Source organism: Oryza sativa, chromosome 6 (genome assembly GCF_034140825.1).
Source record: "Oryza sativa Japonica Group chromosome 6, ASM3414082v1".
NCBI classification, from domain to species: Eukaryota; Viridiplantae; Streptophyta; class Magnoliopsida; order Poales; family Poaceae; genus Oryza; species Oryza sativa.
Window position 1 is genome coordinate 2,922,501 of NC_089040.1, and position 21,567 is coordinate 2,944,067.

A 21,567-nucleotide genomic window follows, 5' to 3' on the forward strand; every position below is an offset into this window, starting at 1 on the left:
CTATAATTAAGGTGCGCGCAGAGCAGAAGAACAAATCAATGATCAGCTTCCGCTCATCGATCAGCAGCATCAAACGAGTGCTTAATTACGAAATGAACTATTATGAGATTGACAATAATTAAGTTTACCTAGAGCTGTCTATCGAGTTAGCTGAAGCGCCTGAAGGTGCTGGAGAGCGCGCGGAATTAGATGCTATACCAAGAATTCAAAGATAGACGAGGCAGACAACAATTCTCAAGCTAGAGCAACTAATATATAGGAGACTCACAATTTTATTTTTACTTTTTTCAATAAATAACCTCCTTAAGATTAGGTGAATAGCATATCCTACCACACAAATTTTTGAGTTGACCCAGCATATATCTTAATTAATAATTAACTGCGAGCCAACAAATCTATTAATGCTATTATGGGTGAGGGCAAGATAGTCTTTTTAAGCTAGTATGTTTCATTTGTTCAGTCACCAGTCACCACTAGTAGCTATACCTGACAAGAAAATGATAACAAGTAGGAGTAGTATAAACTAAATGTTACCCAGCTCCCTCCGTATTTTAATATATAACGACGTTGATTTTTTATCAACTTTTAATTATTTATTTTATTTAAAAGTTTTAAAAATATAGAAATATTTATATCATACTTAAAAAACATTTGATGATAAATCCAGCCACAATAAAATAAATACTAATTATATAATTATTTTAAATAAGACGAATGATCAAACATACGTATAAAAAAAAGTTAATGGTATCTTATATTAAAATATGAAAGGAGTAATATATACTCTTGGCATCTCTATATCTAGTCTCTTCCCCATACGCACGAAGCGTGCAACCACCGCTCCCCCAAAAAAGTTTTTTTTTTTAAAAAAAAACGTTGGATCCAGTGCATTATGCTCGAACCACTACTAATATACTAGGCCCATGCAATTCATCCTCAGTTGTATGACACGTTACATTACATGGCATATTCCGATTGACCTAATATACAAATATATATTGGACACACCGTGTATTTGAAGATCATGCTGCATGTATGGTCATGTGTGATGAACAATATAATTGGCACTGTAGGTGATGTTGATGCGTGACGTACTCCCTCCGTCCAAAAAAAAGACAAACCCTGGTTTCCGTGCCTAATGTTTGATCGTCCGTCTTATTTGAAAAAATTATGAAAAAAATTAAAAAGACAAGTCACGCATAAAATATTAATCATGTTTTATCATCTAACAACAATAAAAATACGAATTATAAAAAAAATTCATATAAGACGAACAGTCAAAGTTGGACACGAAAACCTAGGGTTTGCCTTTTTTTGGACGGAGGGAGTAGCTGAGAAACATCGTCTGAGATATATAGTTGGATTTTAGAGAATCCATGGTTATTACGGTCTATGTATGTACTGTTGGACACGAAAACCTAGGGTTTGCCTTTTTTTTGGACGGAGGGAGTAGCTGAGAAACATCGTCTGAGATATATAGTTGGATTTTAGAGAATCCATGGTTATTATGGTCTATGTATGTTACATATAACATGTTAACACTAATTCAAGTTAAATTGGAAACACTTAGTGCTGGGAGAAAATAGTAACGGAAATTCCCGATCGACCGAGCGCCGTTTTCGTATAAGGGGTACCGTTTCCGACCGTTACCCTTTTTTTTTTTTTACAATTATACAGTACAACGCAGTCACTCACAACGCACGCGCACTCACCCCTATGAACACACGCACGCAAACCCTACCCCTATGAGCATCTTCGAAGACTGGCCGGCAAATTCTGAAGAGATTGACGAAGTCACCACAGACGCCTCGCTGTCGATGGGTACGTCGCCTACCACTGAAAGCACAACGCCGTTAAATCCTGGAAAATTCGCTCCCACGGGGAGTCGAACCCAGGACCTCAGGTGCTACTGAGGCTCTTGTAACCATTAGGCTACAGGCCCTTTCGCTATACATAAATTTTGTTTTTTCTAATTTCTTTTTGTATTATATTAATATCAACACTGAGTAGTTTCAATGATAAATATTCCGATGGAAAGAGATGCTACCTATTCCAATAGTTTCCGACCGTTTTTACACGTAAGTTATCTCGCTATTTTTTTCTTTATCAATAATGGATACTATTTTCTAAAATTGAAATCTTGCTACGAGTACAAGTAGTTCTAGAAAATAAAAAAAATCTTGCTACGACTATAAGGCTGTGTTCGCCAGAGATGTTCCCATCCGGAACAGTATTCGCGGAAAACGGAGCGGTTCATTAGTGCGTGATTAATTAAGTATTAGCTATTTTTTTTCAAAAATGGATTAATTTGATTTTTTAAGCAACTTTTGTATAGAAACTTTTTTTTAAAAAAAAAACACACCATTTAGCAATTTGAGCATGCGCGCGGAAAACGAGGGAGAGGGGTTGGGAAGAGGGAGTGCCGAACACACCCTAAGTGGTTATAGGAAACTTCATTGATCAATTACCATGGTTTAGGAGTAAACAAAATTTAAGTTTTTTTTTAATTTATCATGTTTTCACTTAGCAATCGGTTTCTATATAGGAGTAGTATTTTTTTCGCAGGTCGGCCGGACGAGCACCGGTCTAATTTTATTAGGTACTGACAATGTGGATACGAATATCTGAACAAAGGTGTTACAGTATCAGTTATCACAATTAGTGGAAGATTTTAATCAGCGGGGTGGTTGGGAGAGAGAAGCATTTCATTTTTCTATTTGTAACAAGTCAGCATGAAAATGATATTAAGCGGCACAAGAGTCGTGTCAACTGAGTAATCCTCTAAATTATGCATGCGTAGTTTGTAGATCGAACCACACTATGCAACCACCCTCCTAGAGTTATGAGTAATCCATAGAAAAAGAAGAATGGTCATGCGTGCATGCTGCATGCAGGTGTTTAGAAAGGCAAACGCATTAGTTATATATCGTCATAACTCATAACCAATCCTACTTTGGTCAAGTAAAATAAACTAAGTCCCGTTAAACAAATTATTTAGAACCCGGTCCTTCCACGAGGGTGACCTGGTCAAGAAAACAATACAGAAAGACGAACTAGAGTGGACAGTGGAGCATCTTATCTGGTCAAGAAGTGATTGGTGGGAAGGGCTCCATTTGAGAGAAGAATAATAAAGAGTGAAAAGAAAATTAGAAAGACGGCCAACAAGATAAACTTAAAAGATAGAAGAAGGCAGGAAAATGAATAATACTAATTGACAATTAAAAATGTAATAAGAATTGCAAAAGAAATAAATTGCATGTTGTTGAGATCGACATGGCCTCCAAACGTAAACCTTGACTACTACAGAACATTAAAATACCCAATTAAATTATTACATAACGAAAGTACCTTTGGGGCAATTCTACACACATTTTGATTTTCATTTATCTAATCAAAATACTTGATCTCATATATTGATAATCAAAGTTTAAAACATTTAGTCTGAAAACATGCCCATAGCTAAATGATTTTTTTTAACAGAGAGTATGATCCGCCAAGAAAACAAAAGAAAAAAAAGTCTTTTTTTTTCTAGACCACTTAACCCCTAAACAATTTCTCAGCTCATTTTATACCTTTAACTATTGAGAACCATTCACCTTACTCCCTAACAATATTTATAGTTTATGATTATCTATATATAAGTTGTATTAAATTTGGGTGGGATTGATATATGCATTATCACGTACCTCTTAACATTCTTTTATGACTGTTTACATAGGTTGAAAGCACTTGAGACTAATTGAACATATAGATTTTAAATTTCAAGCAAATAGTCATGAAAATATTTTAGAACTTTGATAATGGTGTCATTTATTTTAGAAAATTTCTAGGAAAAGCTCTACAAAATTTTAGTTGAAAATACAACTCGTATAAAGAGAAAAAAAGAAAAAGAAATACTATTAACCAAGTGATCCAATGAAATGTTTCAAGGGGAGTAAACTGGACTAACATCCCATGCATGATTGTTAATAAGCATATTGATAGGATATACATCATTTTCCCCTTAAAAACTAACATTGTCTATAGCTGACTAGTGACTATGATATTGCCTCCTTCCAATGTACTACAAGATCAAAGACTCTTCGGCTTGTCCGATCAGATAGTCGCTAATCAGTTCCTTCTCATCACATGGACTGCAAAGTAGTACTTGTTACATGTCCTGGCAGATCAGTGGTTTGAAAAAACAGAATACTTATTAGCTGTAGCATATCCAGGTTAATTTAGGTCCCAAGTTTCTCCCATTATGAGGTTATACATCCTATACATCTTTGAGCAATACTCTTTCTGTTTCTAAATGTAAGGGATTCTCGCTGAATATGGACATGCACAGAGGTAGTTATAAAGGAGATATTAAAACTAATCATACAAGTTAGAATAGATAAGAAAATCTTTGTATCTACCATTGATGTTTCCTCCAATCTTTTAGAGATATTGGTATTAAACGTTAGGGCACAGGAGGTATACCAGCCTCTGCATCTAGGATGAACACAACCATCTTAACCTCTTTACTAATGCTATGAGATATACATAGCTCCTAAGTATCAGAAATGTCTGCGAGGAAAAAAATTGTCAGAAATGTCTTGACATCGTCAACTGTTTTCACTCCACTTTTGTTCTGATCAATTCAACAAATTTATTTATTTATTACCTCTCAAATGACGTCAAACATCTATATTGTCAGTTTAATTTTTAGTCCAAAGTTAAGAGTATTGATTTTAATAAAGCCTTGTATTTTGGACGTGTAGTAGTAGTATATTTTAAGATTTGTGCCTTGGTCTTCTTAAATTCTGTGATGGACCCGTATTTTTAAGTAAAGAAGGCATCGGCCTTCCTAATTGGTGTTCAGATAGTACGACCACTAGTTTCCAGCAAATTACAAATATTTTTTTCTTGCCTGTGTCTTGAATAGGCACTTTGATCAGTTTCTTTTATTATACAAATATCCGTTTCAAATAATGCTGCAACTAGACATGTGTGATGGGCAGTGTTGTTAAGGTGGTAAGGCGGTTTAAGGCGACCCACCACTGACTTAGCGCCATAGCGCTGAGGCGTAAGGTGTTGCGACGCCTTATGAGATGATTGAGGCGTGATTAGTGGAGGATATGGTAGAGAAATTAGGAAGAAAAAAAAAGGAAATTGGTAAAACCGTAAAAGGCCCACTAAGCCAGGCAGCCAGCCCACCAAAGACCAACATTAGTCTTTATACCCACGTGTTTTATGCCCTAAGAGACATCGTACGCCACCAGGCACCAGCCACCATGACGAGAAGAGGCACCAGCCACCATCAATGTCTCTGGCCACTTCTTCTTTCTCTTTCTCTACAAGCCATCTAGGTTCCATGATGAGCTTACCTCTTCTTCCTTCCCTTTCTCTACTGGTTTTTCATGTTCTTTCCCTTTCTGTACTCGTTTTGCCTCTAAGGCGGAGGAAACATAAGGCGGAGTGGACGCCTTGACCTCCGCAACCGCCTTAGTGCTATAGCGATGCCATAGCGACCCCTTAACAACCATGGTGATGGGTAGTGGGCTGAGAGGTCGAGGTCCTTGTGTCCGTAGGCAACGGTTCCGTCATCCTACGGTAGGTCAATTGGATAGTGTCTGTTAGGTTGGGTCCTTCCCTCCATTTATATAAGGATGGATTATAGTGTCGTTCTAATTAAGAAATGAATCAGAATTACTCTCCTCCAGCTCCATCTATATAAGGATGGATTGTATCGTTCTTCTAATTAAGCAATGAATCAGAATTAGTCTCCCCCAACCTAAGAAGTGATCGGCTTGAGCTTGTCTATCTCAAACAAGGAAATGGCCTCTCACTTCTCATCCTTCTTAAATAGTCAAACAGGCTAAGAGCTAACTTCATCGAAATTCCCCCTTTTTAGAAGATTGGCAGCAATTCAAGGCTGTTTATTTGGTATTGACTGAGAATGGACGGCATTCGTGTGTTTTTCTTCTCTTCGTGCGAGCTTGAACATGCACATATTCATTCTTAAACCTCCACATTTTTGGTGCCTAGAAATATTCATTCCATATGGGTCAAATTGTAAGTTCCGACACATAACCGGATACCCCCATATTTGGGGTTCCCTTGAAAGTTAGAGAGCAGCCTTTGACTGTTTGTATTTGTAGAATCATAGCTTGTAATACTGTAACTTGTACTGAAACACTTAACAGTCTACTTGGAATCACAAGTTTTAAATTTCAGTGTAGCATTTTATTCATTCTTTTGCCCTTGTCAAAGAGGAGATATTTGTACTAGTTCTGTCACACTTCAAATAAAGGGCAACACCCAACTAGCTGGACCTTCGTTTCAAGCAATTACAAATGAATACAACTGGTCACAGAGGTAGAGACCTCTCTCTAATATGATATCTAGTGCTCAGGTGGGAGAATGAGCTAATGCTCAATCAGGTAATCAAAGAACAGCAGTTTATATAAACTGCAATAGTGTAGATCAGATAATCTTAGGTAGAGCCCAGAATTCAAGATAATGATTTATTGTACTTATACGCTTGCCCTCAATTACACTTATTAGTGGAATTATCCTACAAACACTGAAGCTCTGCTACATACCAGACTGTGATGAGCATGCCTGCTTGGATAGTACAGAAGCCTTTTTCTTCAGTTCACGTGTATGCAGCAGATTATGTCCTTTCAAGTTTGCATTACAAATCATATTAGTTATAGTATTACTATCAAGATCCACATGAATAAGCTGTCACAACAGTTATGTTTCAGGGAGGTGATGTGAAAACCAGACAAAAATCAAACAGGTGATTTATGTACTCCTCAATCAGAATAGGAGATTGACGAGAAAACAACAGTAGTATTATCTTGAACAACAAAATGTTCACTTCACATTCTATTAGAGTTATTTTTTTATGCAGGTGACTAACGCTAGGCACAAACCTTTTCATAAGCTCCACCATTCCCTTTCTCATGAACATCTCCATTATTGTCATTAATTGAAGAGCTGTTCTTCCCCACATTGGAATTTTCCTGAAGGTAAAACTAGTCAGATTTCTCCTAGCCAACAATCTCAACAGAAATCAATAAGAATTTAATAAGTTGTGCACCTTCATCGCATCCACATCACTCAAAGATCCGTCATTTTTTCCAGTCTCAACATCTTCCTGAAATGAAACAACCAAGAACAATGTGACCAAAGATCAGTAACACATTCAATTAATTTGCACAGCAACATTACACCCACATTACTGAAAAAAAGATGCATACCTTCTCTGCAACCTGATCTTCAGAAGAGATCGTCTTCTCAACAGCATCAACATTGTTCTGAAATCAAGAACTGAATCAGACTAAGTAATACTACTAGCTAGCAGCCTCAGCAATGAGCAAGCTAGACCTCTACCTCTTGGGCAGCGACGGCGGCAGCGGCCTCGGCGGCGGCGAGTGCCTGGCCGAGCGTGCCGCGGGGGTCGATGACGACGCTGGGCATCCTGTCGATGTCCCAGCCGAGCACGCGGCAGATGGCGGCGGCGAAGGCGCGGTGCGCCCGGGGCCTCCCGCAGCGGGTGGCGGCGCGGGCGTGCTGGACGAGGCCGACGCAGCCGGCGAACCTCCTGGCCTTCCCCTTCCTCCCCACGCACGCCATGCACACGAACTCCCCTCCCTCCCACCCCCGCTCGTAGTGCCCCCGCAGCGCCGCGTCCCGCTCGAACAGCCCCATGAAGAACCCCGCCGCCTCCTCGCCCTCCGATTCAGACCCTTCCTCCTCCACCACCTCGTCGTCGTCGTCCGACCCGCGGTTGGAGAAGAACTCCTCGGCGGCGCGGAGCGCGGCTCGCTGCGAGAGCGATCCAGGCGAAGGCTGCTTCTGCTGCGGCGGGCGCTGCGCGGGGGAGGAGGCGGCCTTGTTGTCGTGCCAGGTTGTCGGGGAGGCGGGCGGAGACGGCGCGAGGGGCCACTCCGGGCCGGATTCCTCCCGCTGCTGCTCCTGGGCGCGGCGCTCGAGCCTCCTGCGCCTCCGGCGGTCGACGCGGCGGAGGGTGGCGACGGAACCGGAGCCACGAGGAGGGATGGGAGCGGGGGCGGCGCGGCGCCAGAGGGAGTGGAGGTAGAGGACCTCCTCGGCGAGGAGGCGTTCGCGGTCGGCCCCGGGAGGCAGCTGCTCGCGGTGGCGCCGCCGCATCGCCGGCTGCTCTGCTCGCTCTAGTCTAGTAGAGGGGAGAAGGGGTCGTGGGGTTGGTTGCGAAATCCGACGGCTCGGAGGCCAACCGTCGCGCTGCGCGTGGCGTGGGAAGGTTAGCAGCTGCAGCGCCGCACCCGCAACACAACGCAAGATCGACGCAGGTCAAATTACAGTTACTCCCTCCATCCCCTCGTTGTAATTCAAGTTCAAATTTAAATTTAAAGTAGAATAAGTACTCCCTCCATTCCAAAATATAGCAACTTTTGGACACAGCTGTCCAGATTCATAGCTAAAAATGCTTATATTTTGGGACAGAGGTAGTATATGGTTATTTTGAGATGAAGGGAGTATATTTTCTCTAAAATAGAAACATAATGATTTATTCAAATGTTATTGGAGTAAAAGTATGTCCATTAAATTCTGAAGCTAGAGTGCCAGGCATATTTACAAAACCGTGTGGTTATCACATGTGATAACCTTTCAGTTTATGCAACAACAGTATATCTCACAGTATTTGTGGTAACCACCAAAACGTGAGATGGCGATAACCCCACCACCTAAATGGTTAGGTAAACCCTGAACATATCCAGGTTAAAAAATTTGTTGGATATAGAGCTCTCAAACCGTTTGAATCTAATCAATTCAACAGTTTGAATCTAATCAATTAGTGATTATACATAAAAATTAGTGATATTTATTATGTGTATTCAGCAACGAAAAGGCGTGATATCGAGAAACATAGGTGAACGCAGCACAGGCAAGGCATACGGAGTCGGGGCACTACCAATGTAAAGGAAACATGAATAAAAAGCATCTATACGAGTCTACAATCACATTTGCGGTAGCAGTAGCGTAAAGTTAATGAGAAACATCAGCTGATCTCAAAAGAGATCTCTCAACATCGACGAGAGAAACATGTCCAAACAAGTTCATAGACAAGGGCGCTTCTACAGTTCACAGCCCTGGATACCATGCGCCAGATTGGGCAGAGGGAGGTTTAAGCAGCTGGGGCATCGGCCATTTCCTGCTCGACAGGAGTGGCCTCAACCGGGTAGTACTTGTAGTGCAGCTCCCCAACATCATCTCCAGAAAGCTTCGTCCAGCCGTTCGGGCCAACATGGTAAACTGAAATTCAAACAAAAGGATAACGTCAGTTCTGGCACAATCCCACAATTCATGTTTGAACTAACAAAAGCGGGGTGCAGTCAGCAGATAATCAATAGGATCTTCATTTTGTAACTGTGCCCTCCAAAAGTCCTATGTAGCACACATAATTTCCCCCAATCGTAACAAGCGAAAGGTACTTCAGCATTATTTGTTGATTGAATCACCAATGCTGTTACCAAGGTGCTAAAATGCATATCTAATAAAAATTGTTGATGACTAACAATGTATCAATGATATACCCTAAAGGTTGTTTGATGTTACTGTTAAATGCAGTAAGATGGATTGATTTAATATGAATCCAAGCCATAATTAAGGCAGACAGTTGTGTGGAAAGTGGAAACATGACAGGAATAGAAATTATCACAAGAGATATCATGAAGCAGAGACCGGTAAACAGAAAGCATACCGCTAACACAACCACCACTTGCCCCATCACGGAATGTAGCTTGGTAAATAGCCCGCCTTGCTAACTCAGCAGCTTCCTCAACTGGCATCACATAGCGGTAACTGAAAAGCGGAAGTTCATACGTAAGTAACACAGTATAAGCAAGCAGCAAAGCAACATAAAAGGAGGTAAATAAAAGATAAAACCTACCCCTCGTCCAAGATACCATAGGCATACAGAGAACCTGATCCAACAGAGAATCGGCTTCCCATGAGCCTTGCGCCCTCACTATCAACATAGTACAAGCCAGGACCCTAGATCGAGATAGAACACATTAAGTATAGAGTAGCACACAGCACATAAACTTAAGACTTCTAATCAAAGGCATGTAGGCTGAATTCACCTTCTCATCCCATCCAGCAATCATTGTACCAATTGACAGTCCCATCCCACGGTAGGAGTACAGGATGTTGGCCAAAAGCTTTGAAGCACCAGCAATAGAGATCCTCCGCTTGTTCGCGAGCTCATGGAGTCGGCACTGAAAAGCATAACCTACTTTTAGTTCTCTGCAATGATGAAATGCAAGTACAATCAAGTTGAAATCTAACCTTGATGCCCAAGTTCCTATGCCAAAATTGACAATCAGCAGCACCTCCTGCCATTGTTCCAAGCATGTACGGATTTATTTCAATAATTTTCCTCACAGTTTGCGAAGCTGCAGGTAAGAAGAAATGTGATATTAAGACCCAATAAGTAAGATTAAGTGACCATCCTTGCAATAAAGCAAGGTCTTCTGAAACAGCAACAAGCATTTTGACAAAGTTACTTTTCTATGATAATATTCAAAGACAAGTTTTTACAAAAGGATTAGAACTTGTAATAAGAAAATAATAGCACTTAGGGTCATTGTGTTGTACTGTCAGTTCAGATCAGTGATTTCCACACAAAACAGTGTAATTCTCTAGAGTACAGGGTTGAACTTTATATCCATCCAAAGCACAAAGAGCATAAATGATAAATAGGTAAGCATAAAAGCCTGACCTTCGCAAAACATTTGACTCATCATGTACCACTGTACACAACTTGCATCCTAGGGTAAATCTTTTCAAAGCAAACCTTTTCCCACCAGAAACCTAGCTTATCTACACTACATCAAATCCCAATCTGTCGACAAATAGTTCTACGCTATCCATTAACACTAAATAAAGTAAACTATCTTCCTAAATAAACTAGTTTACAGTATAAAGCCTTCACCACACCATTCATAACCAAACACTACCAACTAGTTTCCTTCGTTCTCTGATAAAGTGTAAAAGAACCACTGTATGCAGATTTCCCTACTCTAGTCTAGTCTAGTTATTGAATTAAGAATCTCCCTATCAATTCCAAACCTAAATATCACTGGAGAACACAAATCTCGTAGATAACCACAAGTCCGCAACTTTCCATGCACCTATAAGTATGAGATCTTGCTACTCCACCCATCGACAGACCAATGCATCAAATTCCGCATTAAGATCTAAACTTCTCAGGCCCGAATCACACGACCACATCACAAATTAAGCGCAGCTGCCAAACCCTAAGACGCCCCTAAAATCGAAGCGCGAGAGAGGAAGAGGGCCGAGCGCTCACATATGTATCCGCCCATGCTGGCGCGGGAGTCGGCGGCGACGATGACGCCCTTGTCGAAGATGAACGCGAGCGTGGTCGTTCCCTTCTTGTGCTTCAGCATCTCCTTGGTCTCCTTCTGGAACCCGTCGAACTGCCCGCATCCCCCACCCACACACACCACCAGAGATCAATCGAGGGTTTAGAAACTTAAGAGAATCAGATCGCGGCAAAAGGGGATCGAAATCGACAAAGCTAGGGCACTCACGTCGGCGGGGCAGGTGGGGAGCTCCATGGCGGGCAGGTCGGCGCCGGCGCCGAAGAGGCCGCCGTCGTCCTCGCCGCCGGCGGCGTGGGCGGCGAAGTTGTTCTCCATGGCGGAGACGTCCAGCTTCATCGCGGCGATGGCGGCGAGAGGCGGAGGCGATGCAGTGAGTTTTTTCTCTCTTTTTTTCTTTTTTTTTTTTTTCCTTTCTTGCGATATAAGAAGAACCCGAGACTCCGAGAGCTTTGCTTGGCGAGGCTTTATGCGGAGAGAGGCGGGGGGTTTGGGCTTCGTTTCCTGGTCGGGTCCGCTTTATGGGCCCATGGCCCATCTGTCAGAGGAACAGGCTTGTTTCGAGTCGGATAGGCCCATGTTTGCATTGCTGCTTGACTATTCGGATTCGTTTGAGATTTCGACGGGTAACTGAAAGGCTAAAGCAGGTGAAATTGGGTGGATCTTTTCTGAATGCGCGAGAATTCAGTGAAAGTTGGAAATTTTAACAATTTATTATTTGCCACTTTGTTACATGTGAGTGCGTGATACGTTTTCCTTGGAGATGCAGACATGTCTTCTCATGTAGAAGTATCCGGTAATGTTATGATTCTGTACATCTTATGCAAATTTTTGTATCAGAATTTCAAATAGTTTGAAATTTAGTGTTCAGATTATTTTTCATCCATCATGCAGTCATACAGTTATAGTGCCTTCATTTTTCTAGGATCTTTTATTCCTTTTGTCCCTAATTCATTCAGTTACATCTTGAGCTGCAAGACTAGGCTGTTCACTTGTTCTGAATGCTGAAATCGCCTGACAACGACAAGTTGACAGCATCGCGAGCTTATTTGGAGTACATTTGTTGAGTCTTGGACTGCACGCATACACACATGTTCTTGGATCTTGAACATGAAGAATTGAATATCGACAACGAAAGCGAGCCCAAGAAAGAAACATGAACGCTGCATCCCTTCTTTATAGAGAAGATCCGGGTACAAATCTCTTCCACCTTCCCAGTTTCTCTTGACCCTAAAAATGATGTCAAAAATCAAAGACAATAACGCAAGCCCTCATAGTTGGAGTCAGGATTTTTACAGTGATTTTTGTAGGAGTTAGAATGTTAGATCAATCAATTCCCACAGGAATCAGTAACAAATCCCAAGTTTCAAAGGCACACAATCTCTTGTGCTTTTGCAAAAACTATCTAAAGACTATAACATAGTTGAGAAATCATTCATGTAAGTGACAATGTTGTGATTTGGATAGGCCATGACAATGAATCCTGAGGACAGGAAGAGTCTTACAAAGCTACTCAACAAAAACATCATGTACCTTGCGCGGTTTGATAGCTAGTTCATTGTCTTCCATGAGAATAGCCTTGAAACCCAATGGTTCTAGAACCTTCTGATAGCTGTGGTTGCGGAAAGGACAACGCAAGAGTACTGGGTAAGATTTTTGCACAACACAAAGTTGCATCACAAAGACAGAAAAACGGAAGGTTCTCAGATAAAGCCTATGTCTGCCCTGGGGGCGAGGGAACAAATGACTTACTCGGTGACTGTATTATTGAATGGTGGTCCTCCTTCTTGGTCACTGATCTGTAATAAGAGATTCTCTTTACGGCGAACAAAACAGTTTTATTAAATCAAAAGAAGTGAATTGCTAGCTCCTAACTAATTTTACACCCACTTGACAGATGGTGCATGCTAGGGTAACGAGCTGAAATTAGTTCTGTTTATTGTTTTAGAGAACTGCCTCAATATGGATGAAGCAAAATATATTGGAATGATGTCAAAAGAAGTTTTAGCAGGTCCGTTTGTAATATCACCAGAGTATGCACAAATAGCTTCAGCTAATTGCTCAAAACCAATTTCCTACTTTTCAGGTGCATCCTAATATCTGTAGATGCATGATTTAGAAATGACTAAATAAGAAATCGGCCGCCAGAAGTTGGCTGCTTGTTGAAAGCTCTCGAGTTAGGAAAACTAGAGGCAATACCTCATTGATTTACACCAAGCTATGAAAACCAATTTAATCAATTTCCCCATTGCCCATTTATGTATATGCTATCATAAATAGCAGCCAAAGAGTAGAAAATAACTCACTATGTTGATCCTCAAAACTTTTGTCAATCTAACAGAACATGATAAACATTGCTAGCTCCTTGCATAACAGTCCATAAGACAACTTGTATAGTTAACCCTACCTAAATTCTATTTTCTGTCTTCAGAAATAGCGAGTGCATACGAGGCTATGTCTTCAGAAGGATAGGCTATGAATACAAGCCTCAGACCTCAGCACAATATGATATGATTAGTACCATGACATCCTCAATGGAAAAGTAAACAAAAGAATAGATAGATTCTTCAGTTACCAAATATATAAGGGTGATTAGCTCTCCATGAGGTTTTAGAAGCCCACTAACTGTTTCTGCCCAAGCCAACCTCAAGCTTGGATCAAGTGCACAAAAGAACCTGTGTATATTAATAAAGGTCATTTAAGATGCCACAAGAATACGAAATCAACAGGATAAAATTAGCACATACGTATAATCGAAAATAAGATCAAATTGTTCACTTGGTTTCCACTTGAAGAAATCGTCAGCCAGAAAAGTAAAACAGTCTGCATTTGGCAAAGATGATGACCACTGGTATACCAACGGATAAAAGGATTAGATACTTCTATATAAATTTTAGAGCAACGGGTCTAACCAAAAACTATATTACCATTTATGTACTGAAATGTTCTTAAAAGTTCCCTATTAATGAAATAGGCAATCCTCCTGCCTAACTTTCAAAAAAAAAGGGGGGGGGTTCAAAGTGAAGTATCTGTGAAGTTCTAGGTGTGAAACCATGTGTGGTTATAGTTCTTTTGTGATGGGAAATTGACAAGTACCGGATGTGCAAGAAGTGTGTGTGTGGACTAACGTTGGTCAGGTTGCGACATCTGTGCCAAGACAACGGTTGTTTGGTTCATGTGTGTGCAGGTGATCGGGGTCGATCTTGGTCAACGGCGGATCGGGACTAGACTCAGGGAGGAGTTGAGGTCCAAAGCGATCAAGGATGCCGGGTGACAAGATTGGACACAAGGTTGCACACGGTGGACGAACACCGTGTGAAAAGGTCTTTGCAACAGGCTTCACAAGGTCAAGTGTGCAAGCATCGGATTCGCGAAGAAATCAGAAGGGACTGTGCAAGTGCATTGCTGCTACAGTACTTGCTGTAGGTAGCATACATGCATGTACACGTACTGTACTTGTGCAAGGAGGAGCTTGCACTGTACTGGTTGCTACTAGCATGGCTCGGTGGAAAAGTCAAGCTAGCTAGCTGTGCATGTGCGCTGTGATTGGTTGGCAGGGAGGCCAAGCCAATCCAGCCGTTCCACGTGGCCCAAGATGGTGAATGGCTCGGCTCGGCAGGCCTGCATCGTCCAAGCAGCGACGGCCCAAGACGGCGGCCCATGGCGCATGGGCTCAGGAGGTGCAGGCAGCTTGCATGCGCAAGGACGCGCGCGGAAAAACCGTACGCGGCAACCCCCGTTTCGCGTGACTCGATCGGAGGCGGGTGCAGGAGCGCGGGACCCACACGCGATTTTGCAAGCGCGCGCGGGAGCGGCTCAGCGGGACGCGTGGCGGCTTCGGGCTGGTTGGGCGCTGGCGAGCGCGCGCTGAGGAAAAGGAGACGGAACGCGCACGACGCGGCTGGGCAACGTGGCAAGTTTGGATTCGTCAAGACGGAGAGCACGCGGATTCATCAGCAAGAAGACCATGTGAGGGTTCGGATCGATGAGGTGGCAATCATCTGGAGCTTTTCCTTTGAGTAGAAGGAACAATGGATGGACCAGATCTGTTCTGAGTTAGGGTTTCGCCCTAGGGGTATTTGAGACAATGTCTTAGGGGTCTTAGGCTATAAATAGAGAGATGGATGCAAGGGTGGAGGTTGCTCCTTTTGGTAATCATTTTGAGATGCTCGGTGAGAGAGTTTCCGTGTGAGTTTGGAGTGTGTTTGCCCGAGAGGCTTTTGTATTAGGATTAGTTTGGAGTGTGTTTGTCCGAGAGATTTTAAGTTTGTGTTAATGTTCCTCTGAAGGTGTATGTTTGCTCCTAGTTGAGCGGTTATTTTGCATCACCTATAAATGAAATGATTTGAAGGATTTCATTTTTGCCTTGTCCATTTAAATTCCGCAATTTAAATTCCGCTTGCAATTTGAACTTTGCGATGATGAGTTTTGCTCTCTCTTTCTCACCTCTCTTCTAGTTTCGGGAATTCCTTTTCTCTTCCTCCTCTAGTTTCGGGAATTCCTTTTCTCTTCTTTTTCTCTCTTCTTTTCTAGATCCGGCTTCTCTAATAGCCGCGATTCTAGTAAGGATTTTGAGAAATCCGGCTTGATGAGTATTTTCGGGGGCAAGATTTGAATTGCTATATTCACCCCCCCCCCTCTATAGCTGTTCTTGGTCTTTCACTAGGTTGCAAGCTTAATTAAGTTAACATAGCTTCTCATAAGTGATATCGAGAACTCGACTACAGCTCACCTGCTTAGCCTTCTCCACAGCTGTACTAGAAATATCCAAGCCAACAACAAATCGCTCAGGGCTTGCCAGAGCAACCACATCATATCCCTGTTACACAGAAGCGCCTCCATTGGAAAAGTTTCATGAACTGGTATTGAAAGACGCGAATATTAGGGAAGGACCTAATATCAAATAATTAAAAGGGGTGAGGCTTCGAACCCAGGTCGTCTAGCTCACCACCTTGTGGAGCTAGCCAGAAGACCCCTAGGCGTTTCTCTGAACTGGTATTGAAAGGGAACAACCGAGCAGGCAGGACCCTCGTAATATTCGATTCAAAGGATTTCCAAATCATAGGAATAGGAAAAGTAAAAGATTAGGATGCCACGTGCACTCCAATCCATAGGAATTTTTCCAAGAGATCTTACCTCATGCCAAGAATCATATGGAATAAGGTTGTAAGACTACAATACTTAGGAATTTGGTAGGATCTATCCTATGAAATGAATGATACATGGAGGAAAAAAATCCTATAGTTTCAATTCCTACAATAATCCTTGGATATCCTTTGAACCGATAATATAATTGTTCTTGTACATTGGGCAGGAACAAGAACAAGGAAAGCATCAATGATCATGCGGGGAAAAGAAAGCAGGCATAAGCATATGGCAAATGGGGTTGTTGATTCACTTGCCGTGCCGCATCCTGGAACCAGAGCTCTCCCCTTCGGGAGAGTTCCTGATTTAACGAGATGTTCGATGATAGGTGTTGGCTTCCCCAAATCCCACGGGGTTACGGCGGCCTCCCACGACTTCTCCCAGCCATCTGATTCAACAACATTCAAGAACAAGCAATTCCAAGTCAGGATGCTGTATCCACATGATAAAATGAAAGCACCCACAAGGTAGAACAATCTACTCTATAATCTCAACATCATCCTTCTCTTTCAGCGAAACCACATTATCTGTTGTTAACTTCAGCATGATTTCAGAGAGCAAACAAGCTCTCCAACTGCAGAATCTTCTCCTCAAAATTGTGGTCCTAGCTCATACAATGAGACAACCATAGTTTGAGTTCAACCAATGCTGTTTCAGCAAAGCCGCCAGGGAATCACCGGAAGAATCCCTTTCTACTGCCTCATTTTTCCTCCTCTTCAACACTAGGCCAAACAAATTTCCCCAACTACTCGCCCCCAACTCAATGATCCAATCCGCCCACACCCACCACCACCCGCACATGCGATACCATGACCCAAACCTATAAACCCCCCCCCCCCCCCCCCCTCTCCTCAATTCCAACTCCCCCAAGTCCCCAACCAACAACCACCAGAGAGAGACAGAGAGAGCGAGGGGGAGAGCCCGATCCATCCTCACCTGCCGCGTCCCCGCGCTGCACGAGCTCCCGCAGCCTCCCCACCGCCGGGTTATTGCTCGGGTCCCTTCCGCCGCCGCCGCCCACCCTCGCCGCCGACGAGCTCATCGACGCGAAGAACCCGAAGCCGAGGCGAGAGCGAGGCAGCGCGTGCATACGGCTCGTAATAATAATGATAATGACTAATTACTCCTCCGTTTCATACAGGTTCATATTATAAATGGAATGATTTTTTTAGTGAAATTTTATTAAGTTTGATCAAATTTATAGAAAAGATTTAGTAATATATAAAATATTAAATTGGTTTTATTAAATCTTATATTGAATATGTTTTAATAATGTGTTTGTTTTGGGTTAAAAACCATACTATATTTTTTATAATCTTATCAACCAACATTAACTTAGAAAAAGAGTCAAATACTCCCTTCGTTTAAAGTCAAACAACTTAAAGTTTAACCAAGTTTATAGAAAAAAATAGTAACATATTTAACCCAAGACAATTTATTATGAAAATATATTCAATTATTGATTTGGCTAAACTAATTTAGTATTATAAATATTACTATATTTGTCTATAAATATAGTCAAACTTTTGTAACCTGAAATAACCTGTACTCCCTCCGTCTCATTTCAAGTGCAGCCATGGTTTTCCGAGCCCAGCTTTGATTTCGTTTTATTTAAAAAAATTTAAAATCATAAGTCACGAGTAAAGTACTATTCATGTTTTATCATCTCATAATAATAAAAATATTAATTATAAAAAAAAATAAATAACACGAACGATCAAATTGAGCGTGGAAAGTTGCACTTAAAATGGAACGGATGGAGTATTGTGAAACGGAGGGTACTGTTAAAAAAGGAAAAGGTGAGGGTGTAATTATAAAAGTGGAAACGAAACGAGACGAAATAATTTAATCCGAAGGGGATAAGAGGATAAAATTATCAAAAAAATAAAAAGAAGGAAAAAAAAAAGGGAGAGCTGTCGAGTATATCACTTCGCTGTGTGGCTTCTCGTCCCCACTCGCTTCACCCCAAATCCCTCAACGGCAGCAAGAGAGAGAAAGAAGAGAGAGAGAGAGAGAGAGAGAGAGGAGTAGACGTCGCCCATGGCGGAAGAGGAGGAGGTGGAGGAGGGGAGGTCCTCGTCGTCGGCGATACTGGACCTGCCGGAGCCGCTGCTGCTGCACATCCTGAGCTTCCTGACGGACGTGAGGTCTCGGCACAGGGCGGCGCTGGCGTGCGGGAGGATGCGGGCGGCGGAGCGGGCGACGAGGTCGGAGCTCTCGCTGAGGGGCGACCCGAGGTCGCCGGGGTTCCTGTTCCTCTCGCACGCGTTCCGCTTCCCGGCGCTGGAACACCTCGACCTCTCGCTCGTCTCGCCGTGGGGGCATCCGCTTCTCTCCTCCGTGCCGCCCTGCGGCGGCGGCGGCGGCGGCGCGCCCTCGGCGTCGTCGTCGTCGGGGATGAACGTGTACCACCCCGAGGCGATCTCCGAGCAGAACGCCTTCATCGCCGCCCGCCTCGCGGGCTGCTTCCCGGCGGTGACCTCGCTCGCCGTCTACTGCCGCGACCCCACCACGCTCGCCAACCTCACCCCGCACTGGCAGGCCTCCCTCCGCCGCGTCAAGCTCGTGCGCTGGCACCAGCGCCCGCCCACCCTCCCCGACGGCGCGGATCTCGAGCCGCTGCTGGAGACCTGCGCCGCGCTCCGGGAGCTCGACCTGTCGGAGTTCTACTGCTGGACCGAGGACGTCGTGAGGGCGCTCACCACGCACCCTTCCGCCACCGCGGCGCTCACCCACCTCGACCTCGGCCTCGCCGCCGCCACCGACGGCTTCAAATCCTCCGAGCTTGGGCCAATCGCGGCCTCCTGCCCCAACCTCCGCAAGCTCGTGGCGCCATGCTTGTTCAACCCACGGTTCAGCGATTGCGTCGGCGACGACGCGCTGCTCTCGCTGGCCACCAGCTGCCCGCGGCTGACCGTCTTGCGGCTCAGCGAGCCGTTCGAGGCTGCGGCCAACATCCAGAGGGAGGAGGCGGCCATCACCGTTGCGGGGCTAGTCGCCTTCTTCGCGGCGCTCCCCGCGCTGGAGGATTTCACCATGGATCTCCAGCACAATGTGCTGGAGGCCGCGCCCGCGATGGAGGCGCTTGCCCGAAGGTGCCCGCGGATCAAGTTCTTGACCCTGGGTTCCTTCCAGGGGCTGTGTAAGGCCTCTTGGTTGCATCTTGATGGTGTTGCGGTGTGCGGTGGGCTGGAGTCACTTTACATGAAGAATTGCCAGGATCTCACGGATGCCAGCCTTGCGGCAATTGGCCGTGGGTGCCGGAGGCTTGCTAAGTTCGGCATCCATGGCTGTGACCTTGTCACTTCGGCTGGGATCAGGAGGCTTGCATTCACGCTTCGGCCTACTCTCAAGGAAGTCACTGTCTTGCACTGCCGGCTTCTGCACACTGCAGAATGTCTCACTGCTCTAAGTCCGATCCGTGATCGCATTGAAAGTCTTGAGATCAACTGTGTCTGGAACACAACCGAACAACCCTGCAGTGTTGCAAATGGCACCACCACCGAATGCGATCCTGAGGATGATGAGCTTGGTGAAGTGTACGAGTCTGCAGCCAAGAAATGTAGGTACATGGAATTTGATGATCTTGGAAGCTGGGAGATGCTCAGGTCACTCTCCCTATGGTTCTCTGCTGGCCAGCTTCTCTCTCCGCTCATTTCTGCTGGTCTCGATAGCTGTCCCGTGCTTGAGGAGATCTCAATTAAGGTGGAGGGTGATTGCCGGACATGCCCACGACCTGCTCCAAGAACAATTTTTGGCTTAAGTGATCTTGCAGGCTTCCCAGTATTAGCCAAGATGAAATTGGACCTCAGTGAAGCTGTGGGTTATGCACTTACTGCACCAACAGGGCAGATGGATCTTTCACTATGGGAGCGATTTTATTTGCATGGTATCGAATCACTGCAGACTTTGTATGAATTGGACTACTGGCCGCCCCAAGACAAGGATGTGCACCACCGGAGCCTGACATTGCCAGCCGTGGGATTGATCCAACGCTGCGTTGGACTCAGGAAGCTTTTCATCCATGGCACCACACATGAGCACTTCATGACCTTCTTCCTTTCAATTCCAAACTTGCGGGACATGCAGTTGCGGGAGGACTATTATCCAGCCCCAGAGAATGATCTGATGTTCACAGAGATGCGGGCTGAATCTTGGCTTAGGTTTGAGGTGCAACTGAACAGCCGGCAAATTGATGATTAGTTATGTGGGCACAAAATGGTTTGAAGCTGAATACAGAGATTTATCTGGATGGTGCCATTGCTCCACTGTGCAATGGCAGGGGATTCCTGGTGAGTTGGTTATGATTATGGGTGGAGTCGTGTGTATTGCTGCAGTGCCATTGAGGAGAGTAGTATACTGGCAGCACTTGGATCTGTCAGCAAAGTAACCTTCTCCAGTTGCTTTTTTACCCCCTTTTTGATGTAATAAGAGAGTTGGGTCGGAAATGAGATATTTGCAGGAGATAAGATTATAAATTAGGCTTCATGGAAAATTTTCCAAGAAAAAAAAACATTTTGTTTTTAAGATGGTCTGAGTTGTGAACACCGGCAAGAGTAATTGGCAAATTGGCATGGTTCTAGCGGTTTGTAACATTTGAACTCTGTAAACAAAAGAAAAACGCCACTCGCTTTTCTTATGCCCTTTGCTTCATGGGTGAAAGTGGCTCATCTAATATTGGTCAGTGTTTTACTGTTTTCAATGGATGGGCAACGGAGTTCAGTACTACTGCGATAGGAAACTATTTTGATGTGTACATAACAGCTCTATTAATCCAAAATTATGTGCCTTTGCTCTTTGAGTTTATTTCTGTCCCTTTCCTTTTCCATTTCATGCACAGGCTTGGTGACAAATGGGATGGCGTGTGCAGATGTGCAAGCCAGTTTTGCATGTCATTATCGGGCATGTTGAGTTGCAACACCGGCTACAACAAGGTTTACTTTAATACACAGCAGTAAGGATTTAATCTGATAGAATGTTGAAAGGTTTTCTCTTTTTTATGCAGGATTGAAAGCTGCTTTAGTTTCCAAGGAACAACCAATCAGTTCCATCAGAACTG

At 43.7% G+C, this 21,567-nt stretch overlaps 5 protein-coding genes across 9 annotated transcripts in view; 1 reads left to right on the forward strand and 4 right to left on the reverse strand.

Annotated features, from left to right (window-relative positions):
- The window catches only part of LOC107277456 (uncharacterized), a 14,595-nt gene extending 14,366 nt beyond the window's left edge, over positions 1-229 (reverse strand). The window contains exon 1 of the mRNA XM_015785707.3: positions 129-229. The gene's annotated coding sequence lies outside the window, so the exon portion shown is untranslated. The remainder of the gene's footprint in view (positions 1-128) is intronic.
- Positions 230-3,870: 3,641 nt separating this feature from the next.
- LOC4340165 (uncharacterized) lies at positions 3,871-8,228 on the reverse strand. Of its 3 annotated transcripts, none has more exons than XM_015785412.3 (6): positions 7,366-8,228; positions 7,233-7,289; positions 7,073-7,129; positions 6,906-6,995; positions 6,570-6,647; positions 3,871-4,133 (listed from the first exon to the last, which is right to left on the reverse strand). In XM_015785412.3, exons 1-5 carry the CDS (start codon positions 8,143-8,145, stop codon positions 6,618-6,620), a joined length of 1,014 nt encoding a protein of 337 aa, XP_015640898.1. In that variant the 5' UTR covers positions 8,146-8,228; the 3' UTR covers positions 3,871-4,133; positions 6,570-6,617. The 3 variants fall into 3 exon arrangements, with proteins under 3 accessions (XP_015640898.1, XP_015640897.1, XP_015640895.1); XM_015785411.3 differs by having other exon boundaries at positions 3,871-4,159; XM_015785409.3 differs by lacking the exon at positions 3,871-4,133 and having other exon boundaries at positions 6,184-6,647.
- A 698-nt stretch (positions 8,229-8,926) lies between these two features.
- On the reverse strand, positions 8,927-11,800 carry LOC4340166 (proteasome subunit beta type-5-A). The gene is made up of 7 exons (XM_015788051.3): positions 11,574-11,800; positions 11,330-11,459; positions 10,306-10,412; positions 10,101-10,235; positions 9,908-10,011; positions 9,719-9,819; positions 8,927-9,270 (listed from the first exon to the last, which is right to left on the reverse strand). Exons 1-7 carry the CDS (start codon positions 11,700-11,702, stop codon positions 9,143-9,145), a joined length of 834 nt encoding a protein of 277 aa, XP_015643537.1. The 5' UTR covers positions 11,703-11,800; the 3' UTR covers positions 8,927-9,142.
- A 412-nt stretch (positions 11,801-12,212) lies between these two features.
- LOC4340167 (probable thiol methyltransferase 2) lies at positions 12,213-17,630 on the reverse strand. Of its 3 annotated transcripts, none has more exons than XR_001546875.3 (8): positions 17,445-17,630; positions 16,766-16,896; positions 16,096-16,182; positions 14,111-14,211; positions 13,771-14,038; positions 13,116-13,162; positions 12,897-12,975; positions 12,213-12,593 (listed from the first exon to the last, which is right to left on the reverse strand). XR_001546875.3 is itself a non-coding variant. In XM_015788052.3 (8 exons), the coding sequence occupies exons 1-8, from the start codon at positions 17,596-17,598 to the stop codon at positions 12,540-12,542; spliced, it is 753 nt and encodes a 250-aa protein (XP_015643538.1). In that variant the 5' UTR covers positions 17,599-17,630; the 3' UTR covers positions 12,213-12,539. The 3 variants fall into 3 exon arrangements, 2 of the variants coding, with proteins under 2 accessions (XP_015643538.1, XP_015643539.1); XM_015788052.3 differs by having other exon boundaries at positions 13,939-14,038; XM_015788053.3 differs by lacking the exon at positions 16,096-16,182 and having other exon boundaries at positions 13,939-14,038.
- A 908-nt stretch (positions 17,631-18,538) lies between these two features.
- On the forward strand, positions 18,539-21,281 carry LOC9272469 (F-box/LRR-repeat MAX2 homolog). Its single transcript, NM_001424596.1, has one exon. It carries the CDS (start codon positions 18,549-18,551, stop codon positions 20,709-20,711), a length of 2,163 nt encoding a protein of 720 aa, NP_001411525.1. The 5' UTR covers positions 18,539-18,548; the 3' UTR covers positions 20,712-21,281.
- The last annotated feature ends 286 nt before the right edge of the window (positions 21,282-21,567 follow it).

Bases quoted from the DNA above. Each gene is read 5' to 3' on its own strand.
- LOC9272469 (NM_001424596.1), top strand. From the start codon at position 18,549: ATGGCGGAAGAGGAGGAGGTGGAGGAGGGGAGGTCCTCGTCGTCGGCG.
- LOC4340165 (XM_015785412.3), bottom strand. From the start codon at position 8,145: ATGCGGCGGCGCCACCGCGAGCAGCTGCCTCCCGGGGCCGACCGCGAA. The intron at 7,290-7,365 runs GTAGAGGTCTAG...TCTTGATTTCAG, and splicing joins CCGCCGTCGCTGCCCAAGAG to AACAATGTTGATGCTGTTGA. The intron at 7,130-7,232 runs GTATGCATCTTT...GTTTCATTTCAG, and splicing joins AAGATCAGGTTGCAGAGAAG to GAAGATGTTGAGACTGGAAA.
- LOC4340167 (XM_015788052.3), bottom strand. From the start codon at position 17,598: ATGCACGCGCTGCCTCGCTCTCGCCTCGGCTTCGGGTTCTTCGCGTCG. The intron at 16,183-16,765 runs GCAAGTGAATCA...TCTGTGTAACAG, and splicing joins TGGTTCCAGGATGCGGCACG to GGATATGATGTGGTTGCTCT. The intron at 14,212-16,095 runs GTGAGCTGTAGT...TTGGTATACCAG, and splicing joins CTGTGGAGAAGGCTAAGCAG to TGGTCATCATCTTTGCCAAA.
- LOC4340166 (XM_015788051.3), bottom strand. From the start codon at position 11,702: ATGAAGCTGGACGTCTCCGCCATGGAGAACAACTTCGCCGCCCACGCC. The intron at 11,460-11,573 runs GTGAGTGCCCTA...GGATGCGGGCAG, and splicing joins TCCCCACCTGCCCCGCCGAC to TTCGACGGGTTCCAGAAGGA. The intron at 10,413-11,329 runs GTGAGCGCTCGG...TCTTACCTGCAG, and splicing joins CAGCATGGGCGGATACATAT to CTTCGCAAACTGTGAGGAAA.